Source organism: Melanerpes formicivorus, unplaced genomic scaffold (assembly GCF_026170545.1).
Source record: "Melanerpes formicivorus ecotype bairdi unplaced genomic scaffold, bMelFor1.0.p_v2 SCAF_16, whole genome shotgun sequence".
Taxonomy (NCBI): domain Eukaryota; kingdom Metazoa; phylum Chordata; class Aves; order Piciformes; family Picidae; genus Melanerpes; species Melanerpes formicivorus.
This window is the reverse complement of record NW_027142368.1, coordinates 7,837,637-7,863,979: the sequence shown is the minus strand read 5'-3', so window position 1 is coordinate 7,863,979 and position 26,343 is coordinate 7,837,637. Positions and strand designations below refer to the sequence as shown.

General features: G+C 38.1%; 1 protein-coding gene across 1 annotated transcript in view; it reads right to left on the bottom strand.

Annotated features, from left to right (window-relative positions):
- The window catches only part of GALNT18 (polypeptide N-acetylgalactosaminyltransferase 18), a 173,780-nt gene that overhangs the window by 61,969 nt on the left and 85,468 nt on the right, over positions 1 to 26,343 (bottom strand). The window contains exon 4 of the mRNA XM_068147981.1: positions 20,695 to 20,861. Within this exon, the coding sequence (XP_068004082.1) occupies positions 20,695 to 20,861 (167 nt within the window). The remainder of the gene's footprint in view (positions 1 to 20,694; positions 20,862 to 26,343) is intronic.

Below are 26,343 nucleotides of genomic sequence, written 5' to 3'. Positions count from 1 at the left end.
TCTGTTTCTTGGACATGTATGGAACAGAAAAACATCCACTACTCAGAATAAGAAACTAATATCTGAACACAGTCAGAGCAGACTGTATAGATCTAGAAAAATACAACTAAAGAGCACATTAGAAATACTCTGCATTTCCATAACCATAAGACACAGCAAGCCACTTGCTGTACTGCACACTTATTAAATAATCAGCATGGCAGTTCGTGTTATGATAACAGATTCACAAGGAAAAAGAAACTGCCAATTAAAACACAATAGTTCAAGGACAACTACATTATTTCTGGAGTGGATTCAGGGAAAAGCAGTCACATAAGATATATTAAAAATGTAACATGCAAAGATACAGTTAGAAATGCATGGAATAAAGCTCATTATAGTCTTCTGGATCAAACCTCTACTTAACAACAAGGAAGGTGAGAACATGACTATAAAAGAAGAAAAAAAAGAAAAGACACGAGCTTTCAGTGTGCACACTCACTACAATCCTAGGAGGGATGTCACCTCACAGACCACTGCTGGGTTAATTTGGGACTATCTGGTGCCTACTGTGCTGTTTAAGGCATGGACTTTAATTCACATAATTTGAATAACTTGTAAGTTACAACTTCTCCTTTTTGAAACTTCCCAAAGCTAGGGACAACTTCCAAATATTTCTTACTCCTATGAAATATCTGTTCAAATCAGAAACTATTTTATATGAATACCATATGAGCTGCAAGATTTGTTTCTATCTAAAGGCAGAAACTGGTTTTCTGGGAGAACCAGCTATGTACATTTTCAAACTAAAGCAACAAATTCTGGCCTGCTTCTTTCCTGGTGTATTTAATTACTCCTTAGGAATAAGACAGTGCTGGGACTGTGCCATTTGGTAACTGTGGAATACCTCTAAGTCCAGCATACATGATTTCCAAGTAAAGGATTGCTTATCATAATAGTGCATCATCCACTGCTTCTTAAAAATCCCCAAGTTCAAGTTTAAACGGAACACAATTGCATATGATTTGTATCTTTAGATAAGCTCTATCAGCATGCAACAAATTATTCCAAGCCTTTCATCATCATTTATAGAAAAATCCTCTGTAGGCACCTAATCACAATCTAAACATTAGCTTTAAAGAAATGCTATGTTACAGTTGTTGTGTCCTGCCTTTCTGCATCAGAAACATATGAGGGATAGTAACAACAATCTTTATGTCCTCCAAAAAGGAGGTGAGGCATTAAAAATAACCCAGGCATTAACTTGAAACTAAAATACATACTTTTTCAGTTCCCAGAGCAGCAGCAACATTGCTGAATATCCTACTGCAGCCTGGGAAACATTTGGTTAAGTCCTGCTTAATTGGGAGCAAACTAGAGTAAGTTAATCTGAGTACTAGTATGCCTCCCAGCAGGATGGAAGCCTTGCTTGCATAAAACATGCGCATAGAAGAACACACACCGGCCTTGCCTTTTCTAGACCCACCCCCCCCAAAAAAAAAAAAAACAGCAATAGTGTCAAAATTCTTTGACATTATAAGCAGTAAAAGTTACATCTGCTGTGCTGAGATAGGACAGAATTGTACTGACTCCAGCAATCCTTCCTGGAATTACCCCTGAGCGAGCAGCTATGAGGCTAAAGTGACTTGGCTGATCCAGGTTTCTGCTTTACACTGCAGATGGTTGGAAGTAGCAGGGAAAGACAGTACCTGCTCCAGACTACAAGCAGCAGGCTGGGCTACTAGTTCAAGTTCTCATCAGCATAGCACTTCTGGACCTGCTGCCTGGGATTCAGCATGTAGCAGTCTCCTCTCTGCATCAGTCACATACCAGCACCCAACAATGCCGAGCACAGCAGCTCACAGGATGCTAAGGGTAACGGTCACACAAAATGGACTGGAATCAAAAGCTCTGAAAGACTTGGATCTTAGGAGAGTTCACTAAAGAAAATTTCCATAGGTGAAGGACAATGCCTAAATTTAACAAAACATATTTAAATAGCTTCTAACTCATGTTTGTTTGCTGGGGTTTTTTTATTATTAGGCAAACAATAGTGCAGAAGAATGGTCTTGAATTACAGTTTCTCTTGCTAATATTTAGATATATTACAAGTTTGTTCAACATTTGTGTTCTGGCAAACATTCATTAATTTTAGTTTGCTTCCTTCCTCATTATTTTTTGTCATTTAATTTTACCTCTTTAATTCAAAATTAACTCTTCAAAATTTAAAAACCTGTAGTCAAAGCAGAGAGACTTCTGAGACCCAGCAGCCACAGCCCAACAGATACAAACCCAATGTGTCAAACTTACTGTTCATGTAGAAAACCATGTACACAGACAATCTGTGCCAGGCTCTACTCTACCATATTTTTCAGATAGCTTCATTTTCTCCATAAATGCAGCAAGTTTAAATTACTTTATGAAGACCTCTCAGCACAGTTTTTACTGACATTATCATTTCTTATACACATTATACTTCTGAAACCTTACACTTACATGAAATGTTGCTTGGGAATGTTAAGGTCTTTTCCAGGAAATCTTTTTTATGAAGAACTGTTAGCATTAAGTACTGTCTGCATGTCACTTACCTAGCTGTGATGTAGGCCTTAGCACTGTAAATCTGACTCCATTTATCATAGAGATTTAAAGGCTTGAAACGATCATCTCCTATCCAATTCTTCCAGTGTACCACTTGACCTTTCATTGTGAATAATGAGTTTGCACAGACACAGGCTAATTTCCTTGGACTGGATTTTGATTTGCCATGTTTTGCAATTTAATTTGCAATAGATCAAAATTTACTTTTTTTTTTTTAGAATACTTACTGACTTCTCAGCTCTACACCTTCTAGTACCTTCAAAAGGATGCTTCTTTCACAGTTTAATTTTCTAGTGAATTCCATGATTAAATTCTGTCCAACTATGAGCATTAAATTTCTACCTTGCCTGCATATTACAATATGTTGTGTTGAAGACCACATGACAACTTCAGACTGAGTAACGGTCTCATTTTCCTATATGGCATTCATCTTAGTTAACTTTAGAGGATTATTACAGTTATAGTCTCACTATGACGTAGCAGGAGGAGCCTTCAGAAGGTAGCAAACTCAGAGTCATAATTAACATCCAAATCTTTAAAATCCTGAGCAGCATTTATTACACAGAAATTTTAATGATCTTTCCAAAGCTCAAAAATCTTGACATGGGTGCCTCAGAAAGCTGAATAGCAAAAAGCTCCCCAAGGCTCTTTCATCTTCAATGGCTTCACATCGCCCTCCCAACAAATGTGTCAGTTGCACTCTAAGTGGCAAAGAAGGCTATGTTGGAAAGAGCTAAAGCAGCCTAAACAAACACAGGTTAACAGAAAACTTTTGTGATGCTTTTTGAAACAGTCTGATGCATATGAGCATCACACAGCCAGCTAGCCTGATGTTCCAACTCTGTCACCAACACTGGAGGTTATAATTATAGCCACCATGCCACACTGGGAGAAGGCAAGAGAGATCAAAATAATACAGGCATCTTGGACTCCATCTTGATCCCAAGACTGTAACGTCACCCATGACATGATAACAGCAAGTTACTTTTCATCTGACCACATCCAAAGAGACTCTGCCTTATACACAGACAGAATGTGTGTATGGTGACCACCCTACTAGTCTGGCTAGCTGCTACTTCAATCCATAAAGCACCAAACATAAAATCCAAATCTATTCAACCTCAAGACGACTACCAACTCAGGAGAAGTTACTCTCAGTCTTTTGTTTTTTTGGCTAAGTTGCACATGAAAACTGATGCTAGAGCTCCTTTTTTAAAATCTGTTGTGCAAGTGGATTTTCTGTAAATGGTAAACACTCTATGTGTTAATTGGAAGCAGTTGTGAAAACCAATTAAAATTGCTGTACTGCAATTGTGCTTCGGAAAAGGTCTTTGTATCAAACCCTAATAAAGATTTGTTTTGTACATAGAATCAACAAGGTTGGAAAAGACCTCAGAGATCAAGTCCAACCTATCACCCAACACCTCATGACTAACTAAACCATGGCTTCAAGTGCCATGTCCAATCCTTTTTTGAACACCTCCAGGGACAGTGACTCCACCACCGCCCTGGGCAGCACATTCCAATGGCCAACTACTCTTTCTGTGAAGAACTTTCTCCTTACCTCATGCCTAAATTTCCCCAGGCACAGCTTGAGACTGTGTCCTCTTGTTCTGATGCTGGTTGCCTGGGAGAAGAGACCGACCCCCACCTGGCTGCAACCTCCATGCTTTGTTTAATCCCTTCAGGTAAATAAACAAAGAATGTATTAATTGTATCTCAATAAAGACAGGGAGTGGCAATTCTCTGCTAATCAAAGGACTTTCTTTGCAGATAAACCTAGAGCCATTAATTAGTGATCATGGTACAAGTTATCCCCAGATACATACAACTCATCAACACAGGGATGTCACGATACACACTGGGAAAGCATATTCCTGGGGAAGACAGTGATGCAACACCACTTTTGGAAAATTCTTCACCATGAGGGTGGTGAGACACTGGGACAGGTTGCCCAAGGAAGTGGTGGAGGCCCTATCCCTGGAGGTTTTTAAGGTCAGGCTGGATGTAGCTCTGAGCAACCTGATGTAGTGTGTGTCCTTGCCCATGGCAGGAGGGTTGGAACTAGATTATACTTGAGGTCCCATCCAACATTAACAATTCTGTGATTTTATGTCATAAGCCACACAAGTAGGCTGGTTACAGTTTGGAAACATGCTGTTATTACCTTGTGATCACCCACCTTGAACATAGCTGGCAGGTTTTGAAATGTTCCACTGACAAACCTCTGCTCCTCATCTCAAAACAAAACTGTTCTGTGTATCCTTCCAATACTAACCCATGCCACCACTCCTTCCATGTGACCATTCTCTAATGGTCTTCCTAGTCCTATCCATCCTTAATGCTGTGAAATAGATCTGTTAACTGACATACACGTGCACTCACAAATCCCTCTGAAATTGGTTTGTAAAGTGTATCAGAAGTTGGATGAGCTATGCCTCTGTCTCCTCCTCTTTGTATCCATTCCTAACGTAGTTATCAAACTGCCTTCTTTTTCTCTACCTTTTAGCTACTCTGGTTTTGGAACTTGTGTATCCCTTTGGTTTGATTTACACTGCACTGAACAAAATCAGCAGCAGTACCGGGACATACATCTTCAAGGTTCTTCATTAAATCCAGTCCTTTCTTTCTCTTCACAAAAGCTCTGCATTTCATCACTGCATCACCAATCACCATTAAAATGTGTTTGAAAGCCTAAAAGTAAACATGATTGGGCTTCACCATTCAGCAAGTAGAGACTGTCCTGTGAGGACAGGGCACCATGGCATCCAAGGACACAGCTGTGCTGTGTGTTCCCAGCACACAGAGCCACCTGAGCTGGCACTAATGAACTGCTCTGCCTATATATGGAGCACTGTGCAGATGTACTGCCTCCAGGTCTGGGAGCAGATTGACTGATTTACTGCTAGACACCCTACAGTACAGGATTGGGTTTAAGGTGGCAGTGATAAATGGTCTTTCCAGCATAAGAGAATAACAACATTTGTAATAGCAATAGTAGGGTGGACTTCCCTATGAACAGGCTCTGACTGCATTTCTCTTGGAAGGCTGTACTCCAGCCAGACACGTTAAAGCTCTGGCAGACAGCTCTCTAATGCCAGAGGAAAGAATCTGTCAGCTGTGGTCTTTTGCATGCAGCACACATTACAGACAAAGGCTGACACCTTAAATCCACTTCAAATTATTAAAAGCAGCTCAGGCAAAGCATGGAAGGGGCTGTTATGCACAGTATAAAGCTCTGTGGCTGATGAAACATATTGCAATGTTCTGGTTCCCAGACACCACCCCTACCTATCCCACACTACAGCTGTCCAGCCAAGAAGTGACTGTCAGCATTCATGCCTGTGGCTGGGCACACCTTTCCAGCTGACTTTATTTACCCAGACCCTGAATTATAGTATAAAACCAGCTGAGCTGGTTCATGCATAGCTATCTTGGGTCCATTTCCTGTATGGGTGCACTATAAAGTTACTTTTTAGGGCCACTATGCTATTCTTAAAATGCTACCAACCAACCTCTATCCTTTTAATTGTTGAAGAGAAGGCACTTTTACAACTCCTTAGCATCTGGCCATCAGAAATACTTCAGTGAATTAAGATGACAAGAGCAGCTTTGATGAGAACTACCCAGTGTCTAAATTAAGCAAATACAGTCAGTGAGGCTCAGCTGGGCTCATAGATCAAAAGAGGTTATGTCCACATGAAAAGAATCACTCAGACTTCTTTTATCTTTTAACTTTGTATTTCTGTCATAAACTTCCAGCCACTTTATATCTTTTTTTACTAACGTTACAAACACATTACTGATCTTGAAGATTCTGAAAATCTAATTGGACATGGCCTTGGACAACTTGCTCTAGCTGAGCCAGCTATGAACAGAGGGGTAGGACTAGATGATCTTCAGAAGATGATGCCTATCTCAGCCATCCTGTGACTCTGATAGAGTTAACGTCTGCCTTGGAAAGAATGCTGTCATTTCTTTTGATGCATACCTGTATTGTGATTAATGACATAAACAGCACATAACAGATAAAGCAGGGAGTAGATGGTCTGAAAAGAATACAGGCATTGCGATGTATATGAGCAAGGAACACTTCAGTGAGCTTGCAGTGTCCAATCATATGTCACCAAATCTGATTTTAATAACTATATTTTCAATTTCATAGACAAAGCAAAAGAAACTAAGTGTACATTTCTGAAGCTGTAGGGTCAAGCTTTTAGAAATAGATCTCAAGCTTGACTCCTAAGCCTATGTTTAAGTGCTTGAATAGAAGTTTACTGACAGAGATATGCATAGACTAAACACTCAGATGACTGAATGGGTTCACCGGTAGTGAGATAATGGGAGTGAGTTGTTTGTTTCACTGTTTATGAAAATCTGCATGTCAGAGACTATGTAAAATGATAAAATTCTTTGACTTTATGTGCATCCATCAACCCAAAAAATTAAAAACATAATATAAATCAATCTGAGGTTGTTGTGTATCACAAGCCTTTCAACACTAGCAGTTTGTGAAACAAATTAAGCTTTGCAATTACTTGTCTGCAGATGGTAAATGAAGAAACATTGATGCAAAGGAACCTGGTGATCTTACGCACCACAGGCTGTATGCAAAGAACAAGCTGTAAAGCTTTTTACATATGTTCATCTTATCCAGTTCAAATGGATTGCAGAGCTTGACTAATTGCCTTTCTTTCATATAAAGTGATCTCTGTTTAAAAGCACATGTCAGGAAAATAGTGTGGACATCACCATGTTTACCAATTACTTTGAGTATTGCCACAGGAGATTAACTAAAGATATCCCTAGTTCTGCCTGTTGGCACAGGAACATTCACAGCACTGTTAAAGGCTTTTAGAGGATTTAATTTTTCCATATTTTTCTAAGACTCAAAAGTTTGAGGTCAGAAATTATTTATAGTAGAATAAAAACAAGTCCACCAAATACAGAAAGAACATTCTACTACTGCTTGCCACTTTTCCACCTTCTCTTCAACATGAAGAATAGCTCCCAAGATAATTTTATGATGGTCAGAAACTAACAGGTTTCTTAGAATATGAAGTCCCTGCCCTAAAAATCCACACACTTACTAATCACTATTTATAACCTGAGCCTTAGAGCTCTTCTGTTTAAAGTCAAAAAATAGTTTAACAGAGAACCAAATACTGCAATAATGAATGGAATTTGAGAGAACATCTGGTCCCTCCTTCTTGCCCCATCACTGAGGGAACTATGTTTCAATTTATTTCCACACAAGCTTGTCGTGTCTCTTTTTAGGTTTATCAGCAAATATTGTCCCATGTTCTTTATAGATAGATGAATCAAACGAGCCATATAGTAAAGACAAAATACATTAACAGTAGTTTGTTGTCTGATTCAGTTAAAAGTCACAATACCTCAAAGCTAGGGTCATTTAAACTAGGTATTTGCACTTAAAACCACAAAGACAACTGGCTTCAGACTAACTACTTAGAGAATTATGAGCCATAAAACAAGAGAACTGCAAAAAAACACCTAAAACTCTTTCACAAAATTTCTACTGACAAGACTATTGCTCCTCATACATCTGAAGACTGAGAGGAATTCTTGTGTAACAAGCCCTGTCTGAACATTCATAAATATTAACATATTTCAGATGGAAAATTCATTGCAGCAACTTTGCATTTAGAGTTGGTATTTCAGAATCATCCCTTGGGGAAAATGGAATGACAGATAGCAGTATCTCCCATCACCAAACTGGAAGATCTATTTTTGCTCTGAAGTTCACGGGAAAATGCAGTATCCTCCCTTGAGTAATACTGAATAGTCACCCAGCAGCCTGTGGGGGGATGATAGCTTTAACAATCTGGCAAGAGGGTTAGCTGGCTCTGAACACTACACAGTCATCAGCAGCATTTAAAAAACAGCTTTTAAATGAAACACAGAAAAAATGTCCAGATTTGCTCACTGCCAAATCACTTGAGCACAATCAAAGTAAGCAGAGGACTAGCTTGCTAAAAATCACTTCAAATAGAAAAACTGCAGGAGAAATACAAGGCAGGTGTTCAGAAACAAGGGTATTAATTGGAATAAAAGGGAAAAAATATATAGTATTGTAAGATTTAATAGTTAAACAAACAAACAAATAATCAAATATATTGAATCATACCATAACCATAACTAATTCAAGGCAGAGGCATTTTGCAGTCCATGAAAAAAATTGAGTCACCGTCCCTGGAGGTGTTCAAGAGGAGATTGGACGTGGCACTTGGTGCCATGGTCTAGTCATGGGTCTGTATTGATAGGTTGGACTCGATGATCCTCGAGGTCCTTTCCAACCTAAGTTATACTGTGATACTGTGAAAATCTACTAAAATCATCCAAGAATTAAACTGCTCTGTCTCAGACAAAAAGTCTACAGATGCTTTGTGATTTACAGAGATTTCCATTTCAAATAAAACAATAAAACAAAGAAATTCCACCCTCCATGTTTATACCAAACCTGTGGTAAACTACCATTATCTTCATGGAAGCCAAGACACTGATGCTCCCATTAACAACTTACAGTACCACACATACATACTTTTGTTTAAAGTAATGGCATTAAGGAGGATGGGAAACATAACCGCTAAGTAGTGCCTTAACTAAGAAGTACCTCACTGTTTTCATGTAATATGTCACAGAGCAATACAATTCATGCAACTAAATCAGGCTTACAATCTATTATAAATATACACAATTAGCTGAGAGCAATTAAGCTTTATGATTAGAGAGACAGTGTTCAGTCCCTAATGAACAAACCAGGACAGTTCAAAGGGTTAGATAGAGGGGACTAAACTTTAAGTGGGATTTTCTTGTGAGCAGACTTGCTCCCATTTTTGCATCATGCCAGAAGCAGCACAATAGCAAATGAGTTTATTGACAGAAATGTCAAGTAAACATATTGAGGAGCCTAAGCAAGTACGATAAATTCCTCAAACCTTTTGGCATATATTGGACAGGCAGTTTCCTAGGAAGAAAGGAGGAAATATCCTGTGTGACCACAAATACCAGTCCGCACTCCTCCCTGCCTGTGAAGATGCACCTCTTCCAAGTAGTGTGCACAGTGTAGATCCATTCCTTAGCATTCCTTTTCCTCCTGCTCTGAGGGCATGTCCGGCACACTCCTCTGCATCTAATTCCCATAGAAACAACAAAATTTTTTGTCTCCTGGGGGAGATAAAAGGTTGGGCAGCTGTGCAGGTAATCTGAGGATTAAAGTACAGTACCTATACTGCATTTTTCAGAAATGAAGTGTCAGATCATGAATCTGTTCAGTACTCTCCTTCAAAACTGGCTATTTATTTTCTATAATTTGTATATTTCTCAGCTGTCACTAGTCAAGCCCCTTTTGGGATGCTACTGAGCCCCTGGGCTGAAGCTTATGTCAACAAGAGTTCTGCTATTAACAGGGTGATGTGGTTAATAGGATAATGATATTCTTCAATTTCAACTATATCTTGAAGCAAATCATCCAAAACTCACAAAAAACATCCTTCAATTTCTAAAAGAATCCCTTAAAAACAGGAACCTATTTATTTTGTACTTACTAATATTTTCATGGGCCTTTTTTAGTCAGGGAATAACTGAAGAGACAACTGATTACACAGGTAGCTACATGATACTGAAAGCAGTGTCAAGGTTCAAAAATGTAATACAAAAGCAGGGAAAGCGCTTTCCCCCTATCACAGGCAGTTATAGAAATCACAGGAAATTCTACTGTAATGGGTACATATAGCACAGACAGAAATGCAGTTTTCACTGATAGGAACCTTAAAAAATTTCCAGTATCAGAAATCCACTTAGTTCAACTGGAGATGGGTAGGTAGGGCAAGTTAAGCCAGTGGAATACTTGGCTCTGATAACCAAAGCAACCTGCTGTGATTGAAGTTTGAGTCGGTGGACTGAAACTCATTTGAAATAAAATCCATCTCCAGCTCACAAATTTGCTAACTCAGGCTGTATCTGGTATAAGCTAAGTGATTATTGTTCTGGATCAGATGAATCACCCCACTATACTGCACTAACGAAAGTCAGCAGTGTAGCAGAGGCCAGTCAATCCATAAAGCTTTGCATCTGTCAAGAAAATATCCTCTATGAACTCTAAACCAGGGGGTGCATACCACACTGCAGGACCATACAAATTAATGCAATTTGTGGAATATATTTTGCCATATATCAGGGCTAAGTGTTTACATAAGATCCTGTGTGAGAGAGAGATAAGCCACACAGAGTTTCTCATGTTACTGCAAAAACTTTGATAATCCAATCCCAGTAAGCCAAATGAACTACTGAATATACATCTTTTATAGTTCTACTAAATATTTCCTCTACTTCCTTTCTTCCTGACCTAAAGTTGATTGAGCTATTGCACAGTAATCCACAGCTGATTGAACTCAGTCTGATATATTCTCATGCAACAGGCGTATTTTTCCAGGGCACTTTCCTTTACAAGGAAAGCTGATTAGACCCTATTTTTTCCATTTTGCTGTAACTAAGTCATCTCTCTCAGCGTTCCCAGTTCAGGGCCATAAAATGAAGGTTAGTTTAATAGACCATTTTATTAACTCACATCCCCTAAGGTTTTTCTTTTTAGGTATTTTAAAAGACCCCTGACTTCCTAATTTTTGAGCCTTATTAAAAGAGTGCTAAAAAGAACAAATATTGTACATGGCTAACCTATGCTGAGCACGTAGTTAGAATTATATAGCTCTGAAAGTGACTGAGAGCTTTGTACTCATCTTCTGGTAGTCTCTGTAAGCCAGACCCTCAGATGGGTGCTCCAAGGATTTGAAACTTCTGAGGATCACCAAGGTTCCAGTTACACCCATTTTGGAAGACAACTGTTTGCTTTAATAATGAACCATTTTTAATTTGAGGAGCTGGGAACTTCAATATTGACCTAACATCACTAAGGTCAATCATTCCATAGCATCTAAAACAGACAGAGAATGTATTTAGCCATAGAAATATATTTTTTTTAAACTTTATTTTTTTCCCATTATTTCTACTGTATACAGATCTGCCTGAAAAGATTTCCTCAAACAGATGATGGCAGCTTTTGAAACATTAACAATGATTAGCTGGGCAAGGAGCAAAAGGAGTGTGTCAGGAGCAAAGGAACAATGCAGCAGCCAGCTATCTTGAGAGAGCTAAGCGCTTAGCAATTCCATCGAGATTTTATCTGGTGCCAAACGAAAACAACGATTCATGCTGCCATATTATTTAGCATTCATCATGACTCTAAATCATTTATTGGAGAGATCACACTGCAGTGCAGACAGACTGTTAAATTTAATGAAAGGCAAAACGTCCTTTGAGTTTGCATCAAAAATATCTGTGAGACAGCTTTGGAGCATCTATCATTCCTCTCAAACTACACTTGAATGGAAACTAATAGTAAAAAACCAAACCCAAACAAAAAAACTCCACCACACCCCCACTGGTTTATTTGCAAATTCCACAGCAAAATGCCATAGAGATGTGGCAGGAGGCTAATGGAGAATACAGATCCATGCAGGGTCCCCAATCAGAGGTCCTTACCTCAGACTGCCAGCAGAGCAAGATCTGCAGGAAGCAGGTTGCAGAACTTACTCAAAAAAACAGACAGACATCTAGACATTTGCAAAGATCATAAAGACCGTGAAGGGTAAGTTTTTAGTATATAAATTCTGTCTCCTTCCATACAGACTCACATCTATATTTCTGTCTACTCAGACTCTCAAAACAGACTTCCAGTAAGTGGTGTTAACAAGAACTCTGGTTATAGAGACCCAAGAAAAACAGAACAATGTCTCCACATAAACTGGGTAAGGAAAAACAAGCAGAAATTTTCACTCTCTCACAGCCTAACCTTTAAGTCTTCATTTCCCCCATGTTAATTCTGTCATCATAAATGGAAATTTTAGCTTTTATGTTTAGTTTCATCATAGTTGCCATAAAGTTTTAAATAGAGCTTCTCCAAAGCTTCCTAGAAGCATAATACTTAAAATATGTTACTTTTCCAGTGCAAAATGAAGGAACACTATTTGAATAATGGCCCCACAAATAACTAACAGTGAACAAGTGAAGTCAAGTGACTTCAAATTTGGTCATCCCATACACTTGGAGAACACTTTCAGGAATTAAATGCCAAGCATATCTACAGAGAAAGTATGCCAAATAAAGGTCAGCAGTAACTGTTTAATTTTTTTCCACAATAAGAATTCAATCCTCTGATAAAAGGTTCTGCACTTGAACTTTAGACTTACAGCAAGTTCCACCATGTCATTAAAACATCTAGCAATACCTACACACATCTGGAGTGTGCACCCAGTCATTCTTAAATGCTTCCTTAGTCAAATCTCTTATTGTGTCTCAGACCCTTCAACATCTTTACAATTTTCAGGTTCTGTCACAAAGAAGTAGAATTACTTGAAATGATCAGGTCTAAAGTAAGTTTTATGACCAGTTTAAGAAATCAGCATTCATTTTATGAAAGCTACCTTTCTAGTAATTTATCTTTTCTTAAAAAGTATGCTTGGGTTAGAGAAAACAGGTAAATTTTAATAAAGTTCATTTAATAGCCAATTTATTATTTCTTACTTTATGTAGGACACAATCTTCTAAGTCCTTTGCCTAACACTGCAAAGTATTTTCCTCATTCCCAGTCAAACTCTTGCAATTTTAAGTACAATTCCCTTGATAAGGAAAGAGAAATAAAGCCTTTAGAAAGTCATTCAGGCTCTTAACAGCTTACATTACTTGACTATCTCAAACATATTCCACTGGATGCAAAAGATCTCTGGATACTTCACAGGAAAAGATGTCGAAAGAAAATAATCTGATCAAACAAGAGTCACTTTACTAACATCAACAGAGATTGGCACTTCCACAACAAGTTCTACATGACTTTTTGTCACTGCACCAGATCTACACACACATCTGCTACTTAAATGTAGTGAGAGCTGTTTGAGAATGTTATCAACAGAAACTCTTCAAGCATACTTGAAGGCCAAATAACCCCACAAATGTAGGAGAAGGAAAAACATGGAGGGGAAGAATGAAAAAAAAAATAAAATTCAAAATTCAACCAATTTTTTAAGGCTAAAATCACAGTGATGGTACCAAAAAATGGTTCAAGACAGTATTTATGTAAATATGCTGACATTCTCACAAGTAGGATGCTACCAGCATTCCCAATGGTGAGTTCTTCATTGCTCTTGGTTTCATCTGCTATATGAAAAAAGAATATGCAAGAATGCTGTAAAACTGCAGCTAAAATCATCTCTAGATTTTCTTTCCTAGCTCCTCCAGTTTTCCAGCATTTCCTGTATTGCAGTTCAGATATTCCACTTTATTGCAGTTCAGATATTCCACTTTTCTATTTTCCATTAGGATTAAATATGGCATGTAGATACCACTGAGATGACACTTAAATTAGTTCCTCCCACGCTGAAATCAGACACATCATTATTCCAATCCTAAGGCATAGTTTAGAATGGCAATGTGCTGCTTGTACTAGGGAAAAAAAATAAAAAGAAGAAGAATTATCTGGTGATAATGTTTGGAGTCACATAGAATAACTTTTTCTCTATCCTGCTGCTTACATTAAACTGCAAGTAAGGCAAATGCTGGTTTTAGAACTGGCAGCTCTGTCTTCTTGGACTTGCTGTACTGAGTCTGACATAGATAAAGGTATTCATTAGACTGCAACACTGTGAGCATTTTAGGACTGAATGAGTTAAATTACCTTGTGGATGGAATAAAAGATGACCCTATATATATGTGTATGTATGTATCAACTTTCAACAACTGCTGGCTAGGGAAGATTCAATTCATAGTATATGAATGTTTGAATCAAAAACCCTGATGTCAGGAGACTGCAATGAAAGCTCTGCTGTCCACTGCTGACCCTTGATATGGGCAGAAGTTATGCTTTCAGCTTGCATACACACTGAAACTTTTCTTTTCCAGCTGTACAAGCAGACTGAACTACAATATATTGCAGATTATTAAAATAACTGTTCTTCTGCAAGGCACCTTTGTCACTACCAGCACTGGCTGAGCACACACTTCCACAAGGTCCAACAGAAGTGCAAGTTCTCTGGGACGCACTGGAAGAGCTACATAGCTGCACAGCCCCATGTCACAGTCACAGCACTGCAGCTTTCTTAACTTTTCACAAAACTGTGGCTAAGGACCTCCATATCAATTATAAAAAAGAATGTGACAGTTCCCATTATAAAACAATGCAAACTGCATAGTGGTTATCAAACAGCTTTCAAACAGCTATAATTACAATGCTACAAAAATCAGTTTTGTCCCCAGCAAGGGATGCTATCCCTGCCCCATGTGTGACTGAATGCAAGTCAACATTTGAGTCTTTCACAGCAATCAGATCAGATTTGGGGGAGTTAGAAACAGAACAGTCTGTAGCCACTCTAGGACATAATCTGTGGGATCTGCTGTCCTCACAAAAAATCTCACAGTGCGTTCACATTAGTGGTTCTTAATTCTTTCCACAAGAGTTTTGAGCTGCATGGCCAGGCATTGTTGGGACATGAACCAAAGTGATCACATGCTCCACTCACTCACACCTCACAATAAGAACCATGTTCCTCATTCTGCTAAATTCTGTTGACTGCTGAAACAGCTAGCCAGTGGAGTATGTTTCACTTCTGGTTGTTTTCTCCTTACATATTTTCAGATGCATCCACAGTAGCTGCCACACAAGCCAAGATACACCTCATTTCAGTCCCAGCAACAGCACAGAACATCACAGTATCACACAGTATCACAGTATCACTTAGGTTGGAAAGGACCTCGAGGATCATCGAGTCCAACCTATCAACACAGACCCCATGACTAGACCATGGCACCAAGTGCCACGTCCAATCTCCCCTTGAACGCCTCCAGGGTCGATGACTCAACCACCTCCCTGGGCAACTGGTTCCAATGCCGAATGTAGCAGTAAAAACAAATGCTCAAAGAATTGTTTTCATTCATCCAAGTTTCAGTGCTAAATGTTACCACGGAAGTAAAGCATATCGTTTGCAAGAACAGTTAACATTGTTTTCAGACCTATAATGGAGACAGATATCCTAGTCTATACATACATGCTTTTGCACCTGATTCTAAAGAGCATTACACAGTTCTTTCACATCAATTCCTGCCAACACTGCTGAAAGCTTGCTTGTGTAAAGACTGTGCAATAATGATTTCAGCATCAAGACCTTCATTTAATCATAGAATCACTGTGATTGGAAAAGGGCATTACCTACCTCTACCAGATCTAGTCCTAAACCATGTCCCTTAGCACCACCTTCAGGGATAGAGATTTAACCATCTTGCTGGGGAGCCTGTTCCAGTGCTTGAGAACCCTTTCAGTGAAGATGTTTCTTCTAAAAATCCAATCTAAACGTCTCCTGGAGCAACTTGAGGCCATTTTCTAGCCTTTAGCATTTGTTACTAGGGAGAAAAGACCAACATCCACCATGCTAGAACCTCCTTTCAGGTAGTTGTACAGGGTAATAAGGTGTCCCCTCAGCCTCCTTTTCTCAGGTGAATGAATCTAGGCAGATAAAGCAAGGCCTTCACAATGCAGAAACTACAGCACACAGGTGAATGTAGTTTGAATAAATTTTTTCCCCCCTGTTTTTGCTTTTGTTTTGTTAATATTTGTCTTTGAATGTTGCTGGCATTCAAAGAAGAACAAGAAGTCAAACAGAAGGATGGCAAGTCCTAAAGTTTTTCCAAGGAGATGGTTAATACTAGGTTTTCAAAAAAAACAACACTCACAGTTGTCTGGTCTATGTGCAAGTCATCTTCAAATTACACTGTAACATGAAATCTAGCATACATTTGAAGAGTAATTTTGAGTTATACTCATTACTTCTTTTGTAAAACAAACCAATCTTTTATTCCTGAATAGCTCTTAAACATAACCAAAGAAGAAATACACCTTTCTAATTAAAAACTCTGGATGTTTTTTGGAAAATTGGCTTTTTATTCAGTGTGTTGAGGACAATGTTGCAAATCTCTCAAAGGAGTTGCATGTGACCCATTTTCTACCACTCCGTATTCATTCTCTTCAACTCTGCAAGTCATAAAATTAGCATCCTGTGATATCCTGCATTAATACTGCAATTCACCAGCTGTATTCATGGAAATCTCAGCTCAATGTGAGAAGTGTTAAGCTGGCCATGTTAGAGTATTTCATTAATAAGTAATGATTCAAATAAACTTTATGAAATGTGAGCCTCTATTACAATATTTATTAATAACTTTGAAAAAATCATAGAGGATTATAATAATTGCTGTAATATAAAATTTTGTAAGGTATACTCTGGACACATTAGCACATATTGCCTTCCCATGGAGCTGAACACATCATGGTTCACCAAGAGCTTTTTTAGAGAGATTTCAAATCATCCCAAAATATCTTCAAGAGGTGCTTCATAATACAGCAGGGCTCAATGCCAGGAGAAAGACTCAAAAGCCAAGACAGGACTCCAGTGGCACAGAAGGTCACTACCCCATCCCAGAGGGCAGGATACCACAAGCCAGATTGTGAATAAAACTCTACTCCAGTAGCCTCCCGCTCAGACAGTGCTGGAAAACTCAGAATAAACTCTGGATAAATGATTTTATTGCCAAGTTATAAACTATTGAGTACATCACCTCCAAAAAGCAAACAGCACTCCTAAAGAAAATAGGAAAGATTTTGATTTGACAACACTTAAAACTACAGAGCAGCTGAAATCAGACCAGTTGCTGTAATTCATGACGATGTGACAGAGACCCAAAGCACTAACACTGATATTTGATTTGCTATTTTAATAATTCTTTTGTTCTCATGATACAGTATGCAGCATTCACTAAAATGGCATTTTAAAAAAAATCATCTGTGGTTAAATTAGATTTTAATACTAAGGTACCTAATAACATATATGAAACATTTCAGTGTTATGCTTATGAAAATCCTGCTGGAAAAGATAATATGATGAAATACACACATCAAGCCATGCGAATGGCTTTATTTAAATGAAAGATCCAAATTCTGAGATCTATTAAATCTATTTTCTGCTTTTAAATGGCACACACTGGCATTCTCATAGTATCCTAACTTGAAACATTTATTTAAAAAAAAGGAAACTTCACAAAGATTAATTGAAGTCTCCTGAAATGTAACTGGGAACTTGAAAAACTGCACTGAGGTTTAAAGAACGTCATAAATAATTTGCTTGACATACCCTGAAGTGCATATAGCTATATTGTTCCACACAAATATTCAGACTTTGTCCACACACTTGAATATAGCAGCCTTCTGAAATTTTAAACAGCGACTAAATTCTTCTACTGCTCTTTTCTGAAAGACCTAGATTCAGAATTTAGCCCACTGCAAGAACTGATACCATTTTATTTCCCCTGAGAAGTAAGAAATTCTGATGCCCTCATCTAGCAACAAACATTGCATCTGCTTTTATTTTAAACCACTATGTATGTGAATCTGGTCACATAGTTCCAAAGACTCGAAGTAAAAACTGTGCTCATTTGCACTCCTCCTGATCTCTGTTCTCACTTTTTCTCCCTAGTCACTTCCCATGGAGCTGTTTCAAAAAACTCTTACACTGAGCTTACAAAGTTGCCATCTCTGGTAAAAGCCTGAGAGTAAACACACCGCTTATAATTAGGATTCTGACAGGTCCTGCAAGAAGCCGAGTCTGAAGCCCAACGCAATCACAAAGCAAGCTTTTGTCCCTCTAGGTAACATTACAAGGAAACCCAGAGCAACCCTCTCATTTTACAAGCGGCAACACTTGCAAGCTAAAGAGCTGCTAAGGAAAAACACAGAATGACACTAAATATAAAGGATTATTTTCAGCAATGCTAGAAGGGAGGAAAAAAAAAGAAAACAGAATATTGTAAAAGGAAAAGTGAATTGTAAAACAAATATTTCAAGATTTAAACTAATAATAGAAAAGCTCATAAATCATCTTTATAGTCACTCCCTTTCCTGCCAAACATCCATCTTCTCCAAATGGATGCCTGTTACCATGTCTTCAGCATACATGATGTGATAAAGAGGTCTGTAGGAATCTAGTTCACAATGGCAGGGAAGAGATGCCAGAGAAAGGGTTAGAGGAGCAGCAGAAAATCCTAGCCAGAGCTGAATTTTTCTAGGAGACTAAAGTATTACACTGCACAGTGTGATTTTCTATAGAGTGACAGGTAACACCAAGCCAAGACAGTCAAACCAAAGGTTACCTTCCTCTCAATTTCTGTCCTCCTGTCTGGGGCCAATAAGACACTGGAGGGTAAAGAAGGCAAACCTGAATAACAGGCACAGCCAACCATAAAGACATGATACTGAACAGTACCAATACTGGTACTTAGAAAAAATGTGGCTGAACACATCTTCCTAAAAGATTAAGTGGTTCTTGTAATTTCTTATCTATTCCAGTTAAGAAATAATGAAAAAGAATAATTTTGACAAGCCCATAGAGCACAGTGCAAAGCATATTTGTTAGTGAGCTAGTCATAGTGATGACAGGCTCTCAGACACACTGATGCTTCTGACATTGCTCACTGGAATAATTGCCTGTAAGTTATAGAAAATCAGACTTAAACACTAGAAACAACTCTTTTTTTCATCCACATTATTCTTATTCTTCTGTGGCTGTTTTGTGACTAATTCCCGGGTGTTCAGAGGTCTCAGGCCTTGCAATACCTACAGCCACTCAGATTCATTGAGCTTCCAGCATCACATAAACTGTACCTGTTTGAAAGGTGCAGATACTAATTTCTACAAAGACATTTCAGAGCCCAAGTCTTTGGCTTTTTGACTGGTGAGTCAAAGCCGCATTTCAATCTACTTTTTTCCTATCCAACTGCCACATATTGCATGAGGGACTGGGCAAAAATTAAGGCCACCCAGAGTGCAGTAAAACGATGTGTGAAATGACTGAACTACACACTGAAGCAAACCAAAAGCCTACCTCAGATGACAGGATGTTTCTGAATCATATGTATGCATATGCACGCATGGTAATTATTATTGCTAATTGTTTACTGTTTTGTGTGATTTTTCATTTACTTCAGTGCATTGCTACATCACAAATTGTGCCATCAACTAAGAACAGGAATTCATAAATGCCACATGACAATTTACCCACACTGTTTCAAGAAAAGCGTGGTCAGCCATAGGTAACTCTAAACATTGTATTATTAATTTGGAACAGAATTAGAGTTGACATAAGCCTACATCAAGTTGTTCTGTTTTCCACAGAAAGACTCTGGATTTACTTTTCCTTCATTGATAGTCTGAACAAGAGAAGATAATGGAAGTGCATAGCATGGGGTGTGGAATTTATTTACTTCTTTTTCTGTACAGTTCTGAGATATATTTATGATTAGCAGCAAGTCACAGGTCTAGCTCCAGGGATCACATAACAGCTGTAATAATGGCAAGGAGAAGAAAAGCTCTTTGTTCAGCATTTTCCTTCAACAGGATAAACTCAAATTCTCCCTGTATTTTGGGAGTTCAGAATTAACCCCTCAATAGAGTACATCTTTTCCTCAAGTTCAGAATCCTGTGCTTATCAAGATCTTCAAGTCCTTCAGGTCATAGATAGCAAAATCTGAGTACATTTGGCAGAAAAGCAGCAAGGTAAATATGCCATTGAGAAGAGTACAACTGGAAATCTAAAGGGGATGTCTAAGAAACACAGAACGCTATTTTACACAAAATAGAATGTGAGCAAGCACATGCAATCATACAACAGGAAGAGCACAGAAAGCATATAATCTTGAAAGCACTCTGAAGTACCAGGGGAAAACTTCTTGGATCTCTAATCTATCATTACACTAAAAATTCTGCTTACCAGACACCTTAAACACATACAAACAGCATTGTATCTTTGTACACCTTCTATTTTAACAAACCCTTCTTGTGCATATTTAAAGACAGCCCAGCCAGACTGTGAGATGAAGGGAGAAAATACATTGAAAACATTAGAAATGCCAGTGGGATAACCAGGAACCCGAGTTCAAGGGTTCTCATGTATGATCCCACATCAGAGATGGGGAGGAGAAAAACAAAGAACCAAACCCTCTTACCATTATTACTGTTATCATCAACCAAAATAATCTCTTTGAGAAGGTGAGCAGGGGTGCGGTCAATGGCTGAATGAACGGAGCGCAGAATCACCGAGAGAGCTTCGTTAACAAATATGAATACAATGCTGACTTCAGGAAGCCTGTCAGGAAATGTAAGGTTTCTGCACCTGAAAAAAAAGGGTTAAATAAATAGGTAAGAATTTGAACTCTTGGGACTCACAATGTGACCACAAACCGTTTTAGAGAAATCTATTCCTGGACATAAGAATCATATGAGAGCTTCTGTAGACATAGATCAGAAGGTCTTCACAGCTGCTCAGAGCACACACAGGCAAGAGTCTGGTGGAGTTTTCTTTGCTTTTATTAAGGGAAAAAAAAAAGCACACATTGCAATTTGTTTATGTAAACAGCAATATAGAAGTGCTGCCCATGACTTCAAAGTTCCTTAGTGTTTTATTGGGTTTTTTTCTCCCCCTTCATTTCATAAAGTATTCAAAATTTGGCACACTCAAATTTGAGGTGATTCTTTGGCAAATGTGGATTTTAGGTGCTCCCAGGGTGAAGTGGTTTTTCAATAGGTATATTTCAGGCTCAGAGTGGCCAGAGGGCCCCTGTACTTATGATCACACTGTAGTTTTAAAATATTAACCCTCACAGTTTTCCAACAGATGGGTAAGACCATTAGAGAGCCTGCTTCTTGAAGAACAGACCTATTTATGGCACAGTGTGTGCATGTCACTCTGCATTGGTGAAAAAATAAAATGTCATATGCAATCTGGATACTATAACTTTCGTGGAAGTCATCTCTTGTATGCAAATTAGATGTACAAATCTGCATAGTCACAATGAGAAATTACTAACAAAATGCTAGTCTCCTGTACACCTTTATAAAGGCAGCACATTTCTGTTCAATGAATAATTGAAATCTCCTCCAAGTTTTGGAAATTGTGCTTCAAATGAACTATGAACTAATTTTTAGTATGAGCCTGTAAAGAATGTACAAAGACTGTTACTTTAGTGTTTCACTTGCAGCCAAAATGCATAGAGAAATATAATGGTCCAGCAAACAAAGCTCCAGACAATCTATCTTTCAGCTGTCTGGCTTAGGCATAATATTATTTGTTATCCTCAGCCATACCAATGTACAAATAAGACAGAAATAAATCTCTAGCAAAAATGTAAGGTATGTCACCTAACAACACAGTGATTTAGGGAACTATTTTAAGTGGCAGTGAAAATACACTGAAAATAGTTGCTTCCTTAAAAAATTATTTTTGTCCTTCTCTGCCAATTAAGCTACGACTGAGATATACATAAAAATGTATCCCAATCCAAGCAGAATTTCTGCTTCTGACATGTCTTCTATCAATATAAAGGAAAATTTTTGTTTTGTTTTTCCTACCTGCATTCATTTACCTATTTTCAAATTAGAGCATATTGGACAAGATTTTTCCATTGTCTACCACCTTGTGCAGACACGAGTTTAATGCCATGAATGTCATTGGACTCTTTTTGCTCCATCCTACATTCAAAGATAACTATGTATGATACAAGAAAATAGATTAAAGTCCTATTGTGTCTAATTTCTTCAGTCTTTTCAAATGGTTTCATTTTCAGTGAGGGTAAATTCCTAAATTGAGTTTCTGTTTAGTTTTTTCCATCCAGACTCATTTAACATCTTGCACTTGAGTTCACTTTTTTTCAATGTGTATATTTTAAGTTTTTAAAAATATCCTCCTTATATTGCATTTCGTATCAGATGACAGTAGAAGTTACCCACTTCTTTTATTTTAACACATAAGAATTAAACTCACACCCCTCAGATTCTGCACAGAATACAAAGCACTTGTGAAGTTTCACAAATATATCCATCACCTTCTTCATGCCAAGTTTTACAAGAAATAAAGTTCCATAATCCCAGGAATGAACAAGACATAGCTAGAGAGAAAAGGTGCATGTAGATGCATATAAAACACACTGATGGGGAAAAAAGGGGGGAAATCGTATGCATCAAAATCTTAGATCCATTAAGCCTTAAGAATTTAACAGTTGCATGGCAACCGGCAGTGTACAAGTTTCAATGACAATTCTGCCTCAGACAAGACCCCTCACCTTCTCCCTGCAAAGTATGGCTCTCCCTAAAAAGCAAACCCACCAAGTACAGAGCATATTTCTGCATTATGATTACATGATTTAAAAATATAAATTCTAAATATTATTTAGAATTATAATAATGAGTTTCAGTCCCATGTAGATAAAAAAATTACCTCTAGCAAAGTACTCTGCTAAATTACACTGGGCTAATAACACTAAAGTAACAGTTGTCATGGTTACCAGAAATTTAGAGAAACTCCTGGTGTTCTATTTCAAGCACAGCTCTGGTAAGGGGAGGACAGCATACATTATGAATCTTCATTCAAATATTTGCCCAAAAGAAAATTATATTCCTCTAGAATATGTGCATTGCAATAAGACAATTTAGTCAGTCACATTAAAATTAGTTCAGCAGCACTATGCCATAAGAACAAAGCAAGAACGATTTCCTGTACTAATAACTTATCCCTGACACATTCTACAAATATGTATAAAATAATGGAAGTTATTTTCATTAAAAAATAATAAAAATTCTTCTATGGAATAATGAAAAAAAAAAATCTGCAAGTTTTGAGAACCTGTCACCAAGAGTTACATGACTACCACAGCCAAAAATGCCAATAGAACATGTATTTTGTTTTCAGCACTAAATTATGTCATCTGTTCCATGGGGCGTGGGGATAAACATAGGATGAAATAAAGCATATTACTAAAACATTTGAGGTTAAATTATTGTTTTAAGAACACACATGGGAGGGAGTTTTAGCTCTGACAGACTAAGAATTTCTCAGAAGCACAAGCAAAAATAGAATCATACATTCTTCAAGATCTGTTAACATGTCATCATTAGTGAAAACGGCACATGGGAGTTTAAGATGCATAGGAGGAAAAAACCCAACTCCATTCTAGCACAACTGAAATAAACAGCACCAAAACTCTTGCAAAAGAACTGTCTTACAAGAATTCCTGCTCAGCTATTTATGTTTGTAATTTCACTTTGTGACTACTCCTTTCCTTTGCTATCAGTATTTTAAGTGTTAACTGGACTATTCAGCTGGCATTGGATAACATATTAAAAGGTGGTTGTTTTTTCCTGATCTCTGAGAATGACAATCTGTTTTACAAACAATAACCAGTAAGACAGTACTTCTGTTGCAAATCTAGAAATCTTTGCTTGTGGTCATCATCATCTACTTCAAAAGAGCAAAGACAGGTGTACAATTGTGTGAGGAATTTGAATACAGGGGTCTTATGTACCTATAAGGAAAGAGAGCTAGCGTGTTTTTCCTCCTTGTACCAATTTTTACAAAGCAATAAAAAAAAAAATGTAGTAAGGAAAGGGAACTTGATAAATATATTGATAAGTTCCAAGATTGTAGCACAAGTGTGAGTAGTTCTTGGTCCACCAAGCACCTTACAGCATAGATTTAATTGCAACAGATTGATTTCCCATTCCTTTTAATAATAGCTATTCATGTTGATTAAACAATAAAGGTACTTTTTTTCATGACACTTAAGACCAAGTTGATGATCTCAGTAAAACTCATTTTGGATTAACTGTATAGCTATTTGGCCAAAAAATTGTTAGCTAATTATGCCAGGGATTATTCTGAGTATGTGTTAATGTAAGTGTATGCCAACGGAAAGAACATTCTTATATTATGATACATTAAAAAGAGACAGAGAGAGAAAATGAGAGAGCGTGTGTGTGCAGGTAACTGCATGCTATCTTATTTCAGTTAAAGGAAATAATAGGGAAGATCAAAATCAACAAGTACACATCATTATTAACTTGGGTTATTATAGCAGCTTGGAGGTTGCAGGTGATTTGCTACCACCGCTAGTGATATTAAATAGAATAGAATAAACCAGGTTGGAAAAGACCTTTGAGATCATCGAGTCCAACCTATCATCCAACACTATCTAATCAACTAAACCATGGCACCAAGCGCCCCATCCAGTCTCTTCCTAAACACTTCCAGTGATCGTGACTCCACCACCTCCCTGGACAGCCCATTCCAATGGCCAATCACTCTTTCTATGAAGAACTTCTTCCTAACATCCATCGTAAACCTCCCCTGGTGCAGCTTGAGACTGTGTCCTGACAGGATAAACCAAAGCACAGATCAGAATCAGAGAGCAGGTACTCAGGCAGTACATAAATACTAACTGCTATGAGTCAGTTTGAAGGTAGGCAAAAGAAAGACAAGATACAGAAGAATCAAAAGCAGAGAGATGAGTAAAAGAGAGCAGGAAATGACAGAATTAAACATTAAGCAGTTAGTGAGAATGCTGAATGATTTGGAAATCTTAGGACTTCTATCCAAACCAACACACAAAAGGTAAAGTACCAGACCTTTGTGTTCTTTTGAAAGGATTCCAGAGCTTTACATTCTTTTTTTCCCCCTCCATTCTTCCTGCCTTTGCTTCTTCCTAAAACATTGTTACCAATGCAAAAGAAGTTTGGCTGAATGCAATTACACTGAGTAAGAAAGTTGCTTTATGGCTACCGGTCAGCTCCTTCATAGCATATACTCTGCAGAACAGTTCCTCTGCTAGGTTCCTGCTGAACAGCTCCTTTTCTACTGCCCCTCACTCACATAACATACGCAATGAAGAATGTTTACTCTCGTTCCCATACTGGGCACACTGGATCAGGCATCAAAAATTCTAAGTGCATCCACTCAAAAGGAGATTTGGTATACAGGTTTAGGATCCCTACACAATCCAACTTTTAATGATGCATTTTTGCACAAGCTTGTTCAACATTTCACACACAACAGGGTACTGCTTGCCTTACTTAAAGTAATGAGAATTACAACTAACACAGAAGTATTATCTTGCATACAGCAAGGGCAATATTGCCTTCCTCAATGCTTCTAAGATCATTAAAGCCAGTAGTTATTGCTTAGTCTGTGATGTAGATATGTTACAAGCTAACAGATGCATGCAAGGCTAGTGAACAGCAGAGCACCAATTTCAGGTGCAGGAAATAAATAGAGCCCCTGGGAGAGACAGTGTAAGCAATATTCCATAATAGCGCTTGTACAGTCTAAGCAGTACTGCATACCCAGAGAGTAGTTCAGGATGTGACAATTCCTTTAGGGTGCTGGGATTTCCAGGAGAGTTACTTATTACACTCTGGGCTGTAACAGATTATTTTGGACTGTTCTGGGGACTCCACTATGCCAGTGCAAATATTCACAATAAAAGGTAATAAAATGCTGAAGATTTAGCACACAATGTAAGGCTCATGCCTGTACAGAGGGGTAGAAACCATTCTGCAGTGCCTAAAACATGAGGAGGTTCAGCTACAAGGTGTGACAACTGCCACAGCCTGACCCAGCTGCAATCTGCTGCATGTTTCCATGTGACTTATGGTCTTTTTTCCCCAGAGAGGTCAGAGTTCAGGGGCAATAACACAGGGTTACTACAAAGATGGAGTGATCCTTCTCACTTCAGATTGTTGCAAAGAAATGCTTATCTCCTCTGTTAAGTTATTTTGATGTGGATTCTCAAAGCACTGCAGGCAGAAAGGTGGTCAAAGCTGAGTCA